The 13489-nt window shown below is 47.5% G+C and overlaps 1 protein-coding gene and 1 non-coding gene across 2 annotated transcripts in view; both read left to right on the top strand.

The window, feature by feature from the left end:
* The window catches only part of LOC126214973 (spidroin-2-like), a 60504-nt gene that overhangs the window by 45621 nt on the left and 1394 nt on the right, over window positions 1-13489 (top strand). Inside the window, exon 4 of the mRNA XM_049941606.1 lies at window positions 1264-1556. Within this exon, the coding sequence (XP_049797563.1) occupies window positions 1264-1556 (293 nt within the window). The remainder of the gene's footprint in view (window positions 1-1263; window positions 1557-13489) is intronic.
* Trnaw-cca (transfer RNA tryptophan (anticodon CCA)) lies at window positions 2661-2735 on the top strand. Its single transcript has one exon. It is a non-coding gene; the product is annotated as a tRNA-Trp (tRNA).

Genomic DNA, 13489 nt, shown 5'->3' with positions numbered 1-13489 from the left:
GTTGCTCGGCCACCATTGACCAGACGTTTTCAGTTGGTGAGAGATCTGGGGAACCTGCTGGACAGAGCAGCAGTCAAACATTTTCTATATCCAGAAAGGCCCGTACACGACCTGCAACAGGCGCTCGTGCATTATCCTGCTGAAATGTAGGGTATCGCAGGGTTCGAATGAAGGGTAGAGCCACGGGTCCTAACATATCTCAAATGTAACGTCCACTGTTCGAAGTGCCGTCATTGCGAACAAGAGGTGACCGAGACGTGTAACCAATGGCACCCTATAGCATCACGCCGGGTGATACGCCAGTATGGCGATGACGAATACACGCTTCCAATGTGCGTTCACCGAGATGACGCCAAACACGGATGCGACCATCATGATGCTGCAAACAGAACCTGGATTCATCCGAAAAATGACGTTTTGCCATTCGTGCACCCAGGTTCGTCGTCGAGTACGCCATCGCTGGCGCTCCTGTCTGTGATGCAGCGTCAAGGGTAACCGCTGCCACGGTCTCAGAGCTGATAGTCCGTGCTACTGCAAACGTCATCGATCTATTCCTACAGACGTTTGTTGTCTTCCAAACGTCCCCATCTGTTGACTCAGAGATCGAGACGTGGCTGCACGATCCGTTACAGCCATGCCGATAAGATGCCTGTCATCTCGACTGCTAGTGGTACGAGGCCGTTGGGCTCCAGCACGGCGTTCAGTGTTACCCTCCTGAACCCACCGATTCCATATTCTGTTAACAGTCATTAGATCTCGACCAACGCGAGCAGCAATGTCGCGATACGATAGACCGCAATCGGGATAGATTACAATCCGACCTTTATGAAAGTCGGGAACGTGATGGTACGCATTTCTCCTCCTTACACGAGGCATCACAACAACGTTTCACCAGACAACGCCGGTCAACTGCTGTTTGTGTATGAGAGAAATCGGTTGGAAACTTTCCTCGTGCCAGCACGTTGTAGGTGTCGCCACGGGCGCAAACCTTGTGCGAATTCTCTGAAAAGCTAATCATTTGCATATCTTCTTCCTGTCGGTTAAATCTCGCGCCTGTAGCACGTCATCTTCGTGGTGTAGCAATTTTAATGGCCAGTAGTGTATATTCAAATGTTTTATATTTTTATGTGAAATGTTTCACACACACGAGAATCATCTCATTTTTGGGTCCATGGAACGAAAACGGAATCTAATCTAATCTTGCGGTTTCTACTGAAGCCCCGACGACAACAGCCTAGATGAACCTTTGCTATTGTTGTGCAGGGTCCGCGCACTCGTGGCAGCGGCGGCCATCGCCGCGTCCCCCGACCCGCCGGGCGCGGGGGCGGTGACCCCCGAGAGCGGGGGCGGCTCGGGGCCGGCCTCCTCCGCCTCCGCGTCCGCCGCTGCCGCCGCCGCGGTGGCCGCCGCCGGCTGCTGGGGCGGCGAGGAGCGCGCGCGCATCGCCGAGTACCTGCAGCGCGCCGACACCGCCGTCATCTTCCCCGAGCCGGTGGCCGAGCCGGGCGCCGAACCCGAGACCGCGGCCGCCCGCGCCGACGCCGACAGCGCTACCGGTGAGTACCCCACTCTCTGCCTGCCGGTCTGCGCGTCAGCGTTCTCTACCAGCCGCAGCGTCTTCAGTAGCTGCCAGGAGCAGCAGTGGTGCATACGACTACAGTGCAGAATTAAAGACTCAGGTTTTTCAAATCCCGTGTCTACCTCTTTAATGGCGCAAAAGTTGTACTATGTTACAGACCAGAGCTCAGAGGTTCGTGTGAGGTGTAAGAAGCGGTAATGGTGGCACATTGCCACCACATTCACCAGAATTCTGCCTGACGCAGCCATGGAGGTGTCACATGATGGAAAGATCGTCACACCCCTTCTTATTCACAATTCACCCCTTTCTTTTAACGCGCCTCTAATGAAGGTCAGAATTGCCCCGCCCAATGTTGAAATCACACGGTTTTCTTAGCCAAGGAAAATCTTTCAGACAAGCCACCGCTCAGAATCAATACCAGAAGCTCTCGAGGAGTGGCACGAAGGGCGTATTCCTTTACACGTATTTCGCAGTCGAAAACGGCTATTTGCAGTGGGATGTGCGACAGAACGACGTTTTTAACAATTTCTGATACTGCTGATGCCCCCACACTATTCAACCCTCTTCTAAGGACTATGTGGGATTCCAAACCCCATGAATGATATCTGACCCCTTTCGAGCGCAGTGCGATTGTATTTTCTGCTCAGGTGTACAAAGAGGAGCCATTAAGGACTGTTAAAAAACGTTCAAAAAAATCTGAACGTGCTCCAATGCAGCAAAGTCTATTTATGCTTCCAGAATGAGATTTTCACTCTGCAGCGGAGTGTGTGCTGATATGAAACTTCCTGGCAGATTAAAACTGTGCGCCCGACCGAGACTCGAACTCGGGACCTTTGCCTTTCGCGGGCAAGTGCTCTACCAACTGAGCTACCGAAACACGACTCACGCACGGTACTCACAGCTTTACTTCTGCCAGAATTCTGGAAACATCTCCCAGGCAGTGGCTAAGCCATGTCTCCGCAATATCCTTTCTTTCAGGAATGCTAGTTCTGCAAGGTTCGCAGGAGAGCTTCTGTAAAGTTTGGAAAGTAGGAGACGAGGTACTGGCAGAAGTAAAGCTGTGAGTACTGGGCGTGAGTCGTGCTTCGGTAGCTCAGTTGGTAGAGCACTTGCCCGCCAAAGGCAAAGGTCCCGAGTTCGAGTCTCGGTCGGGCACACAGTTTAAATCTGACAGGAAGTTTCTATTTATGCTGTTTTACTCATCCTGTTTCTTACCCTTCCATGGTGTGATCACTGGGGGCCCGCAACATTGATAAGGATGTGAAAGAAACGACGATGATTCCTGTAAGATCCTCAAATTTGGCAATACCATCGAGATTACCCAAGCGCCTTCGCTGAGCACATTAAAAGAGTACATATACAGTGACTTCTGGCTCTTCAGTCTCTACGCGCCTGTGGGTAGGCTACCCCTGCACACACTTCCACTCCAGCGCCTACTTGCATTTGTGTTGTTCAGGAGGGTCGTTAGAGGGGCTGCCTGCCCACAGACACCTAGGGATCGAAGAGATGACAGTTTCTGTACATGTACCTAGGCATCGCAATTTGGGAAAATAATGGGTTTCGAAAAAGTGAGCCTTTAATTATGCTGCACAAGGTAGTTCCATCACCACTAGCAATTAACAAGACACCTCACCACCCCAGCCTTCTTCATTTAGCCAAGTCGACACCAGAAGTTAAAGTCATCAAGTCACCACCAGAAGTGGACTTTACCACGTCTCTTGAGACACTGGTAACTCTTTCTGCGTGGTATGGAAATGGAAATGAGCGTTTGGCGTCATTGTCCAGCAGGCCTCATGTGTGCAGGTCAGCCCGCATTGCTGCAGGTCTTATTACATTCGACGCCATATTGGGCGACCTGCACGCCGGATGGGGATGAAATGATGATGAAGACCACACAACACCCAGTCCCTGAGCGGAGAAAATCCCCACTGCAGCCGGGAATCGAACCCGGGCCCATAGGACGGCAATCCGTCACGCTCACCACTCAGCTATCGGGGCGAACTCTGTGTGGTTCTATTGCCTAATTACACTGTCAATTGAAAACGCGAAATTCCATCTTTCATAAAATAAGAAAAGTGAAGTACATCGTAACACTCACAGAAATGCACGATATGGGAAGTCGATTTGTGATAATTAAGATTTATTTAGAAACGGATCTCCATTTAGAAACAGATCTCCATGGAAACCAACAAAAATACAGCCGGTAACATAAATATTCATTTACAATGATGTCAAGGATAAAGAGGTAATAATGTCAGACTCTTTGTAATAGTCCGCCTCCGTAGCGCAGCGGTAGCGTTACCACCTGCCACACCAGGGGCCCGGGTTCGATTCCCGGCAGGGGCTGGGTCTTTTGTGTCCTTCATCATCATAAACACGCAAGTCGCCGAAGTGCCGTCAACTTAAAAGGGATTTAAATTGGTGACAAGCATACACCGCTAGACGGGAGGCATCGTAAAGCACTTACTTTAATATTGTTTTATTCAAACGCAAAAGTATCAAGGAAGTGAGAGAGAGAATGCTTTGTGTCACGTTCTGCTAGGCCATCATTTCTTAGCGAGCGCAACCCAGCAACAGGCGGCGGGGTCCGACCCACCTCTCTGTCTACTGTAGCTATTACGAGGGCTATTCGGAAAGTAAGCCCGCATCTCGTGGTCGTGCGGTAGCGTTCTCGCTTCCCACGCCCGGGTTCCCGGGTTCGATTCCGGGCGGGGTCAGGGATTTTCTCTGCCTCGTGATGGCTGGGTGTTGTGTGATGTCCTTAGGTTAGTTAGGTTTAAGTAGTTCTAAGTTCTATGGGACTGATGACCATAGATGTTAAGTCCCATAGTGCTCAGAGCCATTTGAACCATTATTCGGAAAGTAAGGAACGACAGGTCGCGAAATTGAAACCACAGTGAAAATCAAAACTGTTTTATGTGCAACAGTTAGCTACAATTTCCAGCTACTTATCTCCATAGTCGCCAATCCGACTTAGACGTTTGTCATAGCATTGTGCCAACTTCCAAATACCCTCGTTATAGAAGACAGCCACCATTGCTTTCCGCCAATTGTCTACTCTGGTCTACAGCTCGTTGTCTGTGCCAAAATGTTGTCTTCATAGCCAGTGGTTCATGTGAGCAGAGATTAAACTCAGGGGGAGACAGTTACGGGCTGTATTGTGGGTAATCAAACATTTCCAATTGAAAACGATGCAGGAGCATCTTCATTGCCCCTGCAGAATGCGACTGTGAATTGTCTTGAAGAAGAAACAGCACCACAGTTATGTTATGTTGGCTGCATAGCTTCAGGCGAAATTTCTCGCAGGCTCCCGTACTTGGCGGGAGACACTATTGTTTTAGGTATCTTTATGTGATTCCTGTGTGCTCAGAACTGAAAAGAACGACGTAAAATGATCGACGGGCATACCAGAGACACTGCCCAACACATTTGTGCAAAACTTCATCGGATTTTCAGTGTCGTTTCCATTTCGCGACCGATTGTTCCTTACTTTCCTAATAACCCTGCCATTCACATCTCTCTCAAACTTCTCCCTGTTGTAAGCTGCATTTTTACCTTTCTGAGCTTAGTATTGACTATTAGTCAATATTCTAATTACCTCTGTTCTGTGATTTTCTGAGACACTCTTTGGCGCGCAACACAGCCTGGGACGTACTTGATACTGGCAGAAACCAAACTGCTCCAATGTTCCGGTTTTCACGGCGTTCATCTGCAAATGACACAGCCACACACAAAGTGCCTACTTTCTTCAGCTGCTATGAGGGAGAATTGTGTCTTTACAATTGTCCACGGCTCCTCTTCCTTGTGGTGACATAATGCCCTTCAGTATTCCAGGAGAATCGCGTGAGCGTACAGAATACGGTCGAAACTGGAAGATTATTCCCGACTAAATCGTGACTGATTTAATGTTTTGGGTCGCTTGAGCAGCCACACCGTGAACAAGACCGTACCACAAGTAGAAATGTCTCCTCTGCAGTCGATCACATGTAACAACAGCTGGGAATCTCACTTTCACCTCAGAATACAGTACTTGTTAAAAGACATCATTTTCAGATACCCGTGGCTGTCGAGCGGAGGCTAATGGGAAATAGTTATGGGTTAGGGGCACTTAACGTCGTCGTTATCAGCGCCGAATGGGGGACAGTTGTAGTGATGATACGTGTCGCAAATGGGGAAATCCACAGACACAAGCGAATTTGAGGATGGGGAGGTTGTTATGCGCAGGACCTGGGAATGAACATCCCAGTATCGGTAAGTTGGTCGGCTGATTGCATGCTACTGTTGCTGTGAAAAGTGGTTGAAGGATGGTGGAACCTCGAACGGGTGACAACAAGTCGGACGGCCATGCCTTGTCAAAAAGCATGACAGTTGGCAGATCTGACAGCAAAGTACAGTGCAGGGGCAGGCACACGTGTTTCCAGTCACACCATTCAGCGATAATAATGGAGTCCGAAGAAATGAATTAAAATTTCTGCCACAGCCAGGACTTCAACTCAGGTCTCCTTGGTTATTAGGGAGGAGTCCTACCCATTACTCCACTGCAGCACTATGGCTAACATTGCTACACGGGGTATCCAAGCCCACCGCCCTCCCAAACACATAGTTCATATCTTCCGCTTATTTTCCCCTCGTTGTGGCTGCAGTGATGTAATCACTAGCATTCCTGCCTCGTAAGCAAGGACATCCACGTTCGAGTCCTGGCTGTAGCACGAATTTTAATGTATTTCTGCAGATTCCATCATTATTGTAACATAGCGAGGTGGCGCCGTGGTTAGCACACTGGACTCGCATTCGGGAGAACGACGGTTCAAACCCGCGTCCGGCCATCCTGATTTAGATTACCCATGATTTCCCCAAGTCGCTTCAGGTAAATGCCGGGATGGTTCCTTTGAAGGGGCAGGGCCGATTTCCTTCCCCATCCTTGACACATTGCGAGTTTGTGTTCCTTTTCTAATAACCTAACTGTCGACCGGGGTTGGACACCAATCTCCTCCTCCTCCAAACCCCCTTCCCGAGCGCGGGTTCCCGGGTTCGATTCCCGGCGGGGTCAGGGATTTTCACCTTCCCCCTGATGACTGTGGGTTCTTGTTGTCCTTATCATTGGCTCTGAGCAGTACGGGACTTAACATCTGAGGTCATGTCCCCTAGATCTACTTAAACGTAACTAACCTTAGGACATCACACACACCCATGCCCGAGGCAGGACTCGAACCTGCGACCGTAGTGGTTGCGCGGTTCCAGACTGCAGCGCCTAGAACCGCTCGGCCACACCGGCCGGCTGTCCTCATCATTTCATTATCATTCACGAAAGTGGCGAGATTAGACTGAGCAAAGGTTGGGAATTTGTACGGGCGCTGATAACAGCGCACTTGAGCGTCCCAGAAACCAAACGACGTCATCATCCTCATCCTCGAAACCCCCGCATCCAACATCACAATCGTACCTGGTTTTGACTCTTGAGGAAGAACGCGTTGCCGTTCCTTCACACACATTCATATGCATCACTGAACGTGTCCCTAAGCCGTCAAGCGTACACATATCTCATATTAATGTCCACTAACAGGTGTCGACTTACTTCTGATCAGATAATGGTTGTTGGAGTAACTGGTCATACTTGTCTTATTACCGACAACCCATGGACGTGGTCTACACTCAGCTCGTCCATCCAATTTCACATGTCGAATCATATTTTCTGGGATGAGTTGGGGTATGGTAGACCTTACATCAGTAATAACAGTCCCTGCGTTACTGTCCATTGTCCCGATTCGTAATCCTGTCGCTTCTGCTCCGCTGTCTGATTGCCACAGTAAGACAGCCACCGAAGGGGTGATACGTCACATGACCGCCGCAAGAGACCAATGGCGACGCTTCGAAGCGGAATGCCCCTCGCAGCGGAATGAGTCTCTACTCGCTAGCACAGGCAATTATTTCTGTTTATCGCTCCATTTACGGCAGCGGCGGCCGCGCAGTGACTGCCGAATCCCTTAGCCTGCCCTGGAAGAAGGGCTCAAGGGCGGGACCGCCCAGCCACACACAGCGTGTCAGGAGGGAAGAAAAGAGCGAGACGCCGGGCCTCTTAATTGAAAGCAATTAGTGCGGCCGATATATAAATGGCCCGGCAGCCACAGTGTTCGGAGCAAAGAGGCCGCATCAATCCGCGCCGGGCCGTCCTTCTTTCCCCGGCAGCGTCACCGCCGTAACAGACAAGCCGAACCCTTCCTTCCTCCCCCCGTCTATCGCGTCCCCAACTAGTGCCTTATAAAGTCTTGAGGCCAGGGCAGGAGAAAAAAAAGGGAAAGAAAGAAGCCAGCGCGACGGCGAAATACCGAAATAAAAACCGGAGCGTGGGCCTCCTTATAATTGGGGGGCTGCGAGTCGCCCTCCCTTAATGGGTCCCTCGTCTTGTTAACAGCGGTAACAAACCGACCGGCGGCGCACCCCATCCCACCCCCGTCCGCCCCCTCACAGGGCAGTTTGTTTTTATTTGGAAGACACTCTCCGCTGCTGCGGACTCCCTGAATGCCTCCTTTATTTACGCCCGAGCTTGACTCCCTCATCTGTCGCGGCTTTGGAAATTGCCCGATTGCTTTATTTTATTTTTTCTCTTTCTGGTTTCTCCCGTGGCGCTTGATTCCACCTTATTGTTTCCGCCCACACGGCTCTACCCGCCACCACCAATCGCGGAGCAGCCAGACAGCGGCGCCAGTGCGTCACTGTATCGTCCTCCACACTTACGTCTTTCTAATCTACCAAGCCTGCCTACACGGAACCATTCCACTTGAAAGGTCTCTGTTGGATTCCTTTCATGTTAATTTCTTAAATCTGTTGTCATTTACGGCATGAATTCCACTTCTAAATTTACTGTGGTGTTTCTGACTCCATCTGGGAGGAGACTGGGCAGTGGAACGTGTTACTTTTACACATAATCAAGAACGATCTGTCACACTACTACACTTTAAAACACAGTTTATATGTAATTCATGTCACACAGTCTCATACGGAACCTACATCCGCTTTCTTTTATATACTGTATATGATAAGATACTGTCATCCCCCTTCCGTTCTGTGTGAAAGGATGAATACTTGATGGTAGCAGACAAGCCTGTCTGCTAGAGAACAGTAGGACCAATGTCGGAACAGGTAGCTACGCCATCTAAAAGGAAAGAGGTTTCTATTCTTAGTACGGTCCTGTCCGTCCCTTGTCATGTTGGTATAGGAAGCTGCCTCTCTGGTCACTTCAATTTTGTATCTGTGAAGCACCCTCGGTAGGGGCCCAGGCAGCCCATCTGCTGCGAGCGTCTGAAGTGGTAAGATCTCCGGCTAAGTGCGTCTCTGCTAAGTCCGTAGGACAATGGATTTCTTAAGTTCAGCCTAACTGAAAATTTAATCACCTTTATTTCAGGTTTAGATCTAAAATATCTAATGTTATCTTAAATTGCAACGCAGTGTAATTCGAGTGTGAAGTTCAGAATATCTTCCGGTAGTTGCTTTGTCACTACTTTATGAGTAAAGTGGAACCACGTGTTGATCAGTAACTAACTAAGATCATAAATGCGAATGTGCGTCAGATTATAACGTCTCCTCTTGACAATATTTCTCAATATAGCAACTTTTCTTTATGTTCAACCCATGTGGGGTGTACTTTGTGAGACCAGTACCACGTGCTTATACAATTGTTTGACCCATCAGGTTAATAGTAAGAGGATAGTAACCAGTTCGAGGTTTTTCTTTTGTAAATTGCATTTCGATGTAATTTATTTTAATTATCAAAATTATTGTGGAGTTATGCTCTTTGTGTAAACCAAGTTGACCACGTGTAGCTTGTGGTGTAATCATCAAAGTAGCCCTCAGCTATTCTTTTTGGGAAGATTTCACAGAGGGTTAGTATGAATTTAGTATACCAGTGTGTGGTAATTTCATGACGGACAGGATTGCGCTACGAACGTAACTTCTTTGGGTGAAAATTGAATCGGTTGGTTGTGGTTAATTTCCTCTTGCATATGTTTCAACGTTCTTCATGTGTTATTTTATGAATGCAGTGTTGTACGCAGTGTCCCAATCTTGGCTCCATATTTGATGTGTTCTGTTAGTTTACAAACTCATATTTTCAGAATTCTAAATAAGGCACCAGTTTAGTTATGAATCAAGTTTAATATGCTGAAATTTTAACGGAGCAATGATCAATGTTAAAATAAATGTCCAAATATAAACTGATTTATTTCTTTTTATTTAAATTCTCTTTTTATATATATATCACCGGTTGTCGTAAGATGACTATTAAAAGATTATTTTACGTTAGTCTGGTTGGGAATTTGGTAAGCTAGACTGGATACCTGGTGAAACAGTTGCTCAGTAATGCAAGGTTAAGTTCCCCAGACAGCTCACAGCTTTTATCCCGCTTTTATTGTCTTGAATATCAGCACCGCTTTCATAACAACTTAATGCATCAACATTGCACACTTTGCATGCAACGTACAGGGTGAGCGTTAATAAGAGTGGCAACTGCAGGGACGAGATCTTCGCTGGAAATGGAGGAAAAGGAGGTCCTATGAACATGTGTCCGGAAATGCGTTGTTGCCACGATAGATAGCGCTGACGAATGAAAGTGAACCTGATCACCTGCCGTGTATGTAGCCCACAGATAACTACACTCATGCTCATAAATGAAGGGTAATTGCAGAATGTGGTGCCATACAACGTGGCACTACACAAAACTGGCGCTAACAGCATACGCGCGTAGGGAACACACACGACACAGATCTGTAAGTCCACGGTATAGGTGATAAGTTGAGAAAACCGTCCCGAAAGACAAGTGCTACAAAATGCCACTGTTTCCTGCGCATGTAACCCTACATCAGTATGGGATATGATCACCATGCATTCGTGGTCAAATAGAACATCGCAACCTGCAGGCTGGGCTACCACCTGCATCTGTTTTCAAACATGCAGTTATCGCTTGCTTGTTTTTGTCCGACCCATGTAAGAACAGTGAAGGTAGACGGTATGATTACACGTCATACACTGAAGAGCCGAAAAGACTGGTACACCTGGCTAATATTGCGCAGGCCCCCGCGAGTAGTCAGAAGTGCCACAACGCGACGTGGCATGGATTCGGCTAATGTCTGAAGTAATGCTGGATGGAACTGACAACATGAATCCGGTAGGGTGTCCATAAATCCGTAAGAGTACGGGGCATGTAGATATCTTCTGAACAGCACGTTAGCAAGGGATCCCATCCATGCTCAATAACGTTCATTTCTGGGGAGCTTGGTGTCCAGGGGAAGTGTTTAAACTCAGAAGACTGTTCCTGGAGGCACTCTCTAGCAATTCCGGTCGTGTGGGGTGTCGCACTGTCCTGTTGGAATTGCACAAGTCCGTCGGAATTCACAAAGGACACGAAAGAAAGCAGTAATCAGACCTGTCAGAGTCGTATCTAGACATGTCAGGGGTCCAATACCACTCCAACTGCCCATGCCCCACACCATTACAGAACCTTCATCAGTTTGAACAGTCCCCTGCTCACATGCAGGGTCCATGGATTCATCAGGTTGTCTCCATACCCGTATACGTCCATCCACTCGATACAGTTTGAAACGAGACTAGTCGAACCAGGCATCACGTTTCCAGTCATCAACAGTCCAATGTGCGTGTTGATGGTCTTACGGTTCAAATGGCTCTGAGCACTATGGGACTTAACTTCTGAGGTCATCAGTCCCCTAGAACTTAGAACTACTTAAACCTGACTAACCTAAGGACATCACACACATTCATGCCCGAGGCAGTATTCGAACCTGCGACCGTAGCGGTCGCGCGGTTCCAAACTGAAGCGCCTAGAACCGCTCGGCCACTCTGGACGGCGTTGACGCTCACAGACGAGGCGCCAAGGTGTCGTGTTGTTTTCAACGGTACACAAGTGGGCGTTGGCTTCGAAAGCCCATATCGACGATGTTCCGTCGAATGATTCGCACGCTGACACTTGTTGATCGCCCAGCACCGACATCTGCAGCAATTTCCGGAAAGTTTGCACTTCTCTCACCTTGAGCGATTCTCGTCAGTCGTCGTTGGTCCCGTTCTTGCAGGATCTTTTTCCGGCCGCAGCAATGTCGGTGACTTGATGTTTTACCGGATTCCTGATATTTACGGTACACTCTCGAAATGGTCTTCCGGGAAAATCCCCACTTCATCGCTACCTGAGCGAGGCTGTCCCATCGCTCGTGCGCCGACTGTAACACCACGTTCAGACTGTGACAACCTGTCACTGTAGCAGCAGTAACCGATCTAACAGCTGCGCTAGACACTTGCTGTCTTACATAGGCGTTGCCGACCGCAGCGCCGTACTCTTCGTGTTTGGAGATCTCTGTATTTGAATACGCATACCTCTATCAAATGTTCAAATGTGTGTGAAATCCTATGGGCTTAACTGCTAAGGTCATCAGTCCCTAAGCTTACACACTACTTAAGGGGCTCCGGAACGCCCTATACTTGCAATGTTAAAATAACGCTTATAAATTACATCTTTCCTCACAAAGTATTTGAGGTAGGAAGTTGAACTTTTTACAGATTATTTATTGGAATATGGGCTACAACTTAACACAGGAATTTTACAAAATTTTAGTTCAGTTATTAAAGATGATTTTTTTTAATTGTAATGAAAATTCACAACATTTTGTTGCAATTTTTTATTTATATATTCAAAAATATACAGTTTTTTGGAAAAAGGCTGTGTTAAATTATGCAGAAGGTACTGTGTAACATTTACTGAAAGTTTGAAACAAATATGTTTGGAAGATCCTTAGAAAACATGTAATTAGTATGAGAAAATAACAGTTTTGGGAATCGAGCGACAAAGATTGGATTAACTTTTTAGTGCATTCCAGGTCCATAGGATCGATTATCTTCATCCTCTGCAAACTCCTCCTCCAGCTTCCTCTTGTTCCTCCTCCTGTTTACTCTTGCTTGTATTTCTAGACTCTTTACAGCCCTGTCTGCAGCCCGAAGGCGTTCCTTGTCTAAAGCAAGCATCGCTCGTACCATGTTAGAACCTATCTTCATTCCCATATTTCTAAATACCTTGCACCTTACAATGTTGCCATCATTGAAAGTCGCAACAGCGTCATACACACCAAAGTGAAGTGTTTCTATTCCAACATATACAGTCTTGGGGATTCTCGACCATATAACACTATTTACACTTTCATTGGGGTTTTGAGTTTTTCCGCGAATACACTTTTTCAACAGTTCAGGTGCTGCTAAGTCTCTGAAAATAGGTTTTATACTTTATCTCACATCACTAAAATGTACCTGATGAACACGGACGTTAATAATAACATTTGACAGCAGTTTAACAGCGCCACAGTGGGTCACGCCCATGTAGAACACATTTCAAAAAAAATTTAAAAATAGTTGTAGTCTTCGGAATTGAATAAATTATATATCTATTAAAAGGTAATGGTCTGCAGATTCAGAAAACGCAAAAAAGTAAAAATTTTTCATGATTTTGAGCCTTTCCGGAGCCCCTTAACCTAAATTATGTTAAGGACAAACACACGCACACATGCCCGAGGGAGGACTCGAACCTCCGCCGGGACCAGCCGCACAGTTCATGACTGCAGTGCCTTTGACGGCTCGGCTAATCCCGCGCCATACCTCTATCAATTTCTTTGGAATTTAAGTGTAGTATTCTTCACTAGGATGCAGAAACATGTTGGGCTACATCGACTTTGACGCGAAGTGTGCTCCGATACCATAGAGTAGAAATATCTCTGGAGTGAGCATTGCGTCTTGCGCATGTTGTCAACATTAAACTGGAATTGTCACGTGATCTAGGGACGACGTCGATTGTTTAGCGCCAATGCGCGTCCGCCATCAGGTGACGTCACGTCTCGTCACACAGCACCAAAACGTTCTACA

This window comes from Schistocerca nitens, chromosome 12 (assembly GCF_023898315.1).
Source record: "Schistocerca nitens isolate TAMUIC-IGC-003100 chromosome 12, iqSchNite1.1, whole genome shotgun sequence".
Classification (NCBI taxonomy): domain Eukaryota; kingdom Metazoa; phylum Arthropoda; class Insecta; order Orthoptera; family Acrididae; genus Schistocerca; species Schistocerca nitens.
The sequence above is the reverse complement of the archived record's forward strand: the minus strand, read 5'-3'. Positions and strand labels throughout refer to the sequence as shown.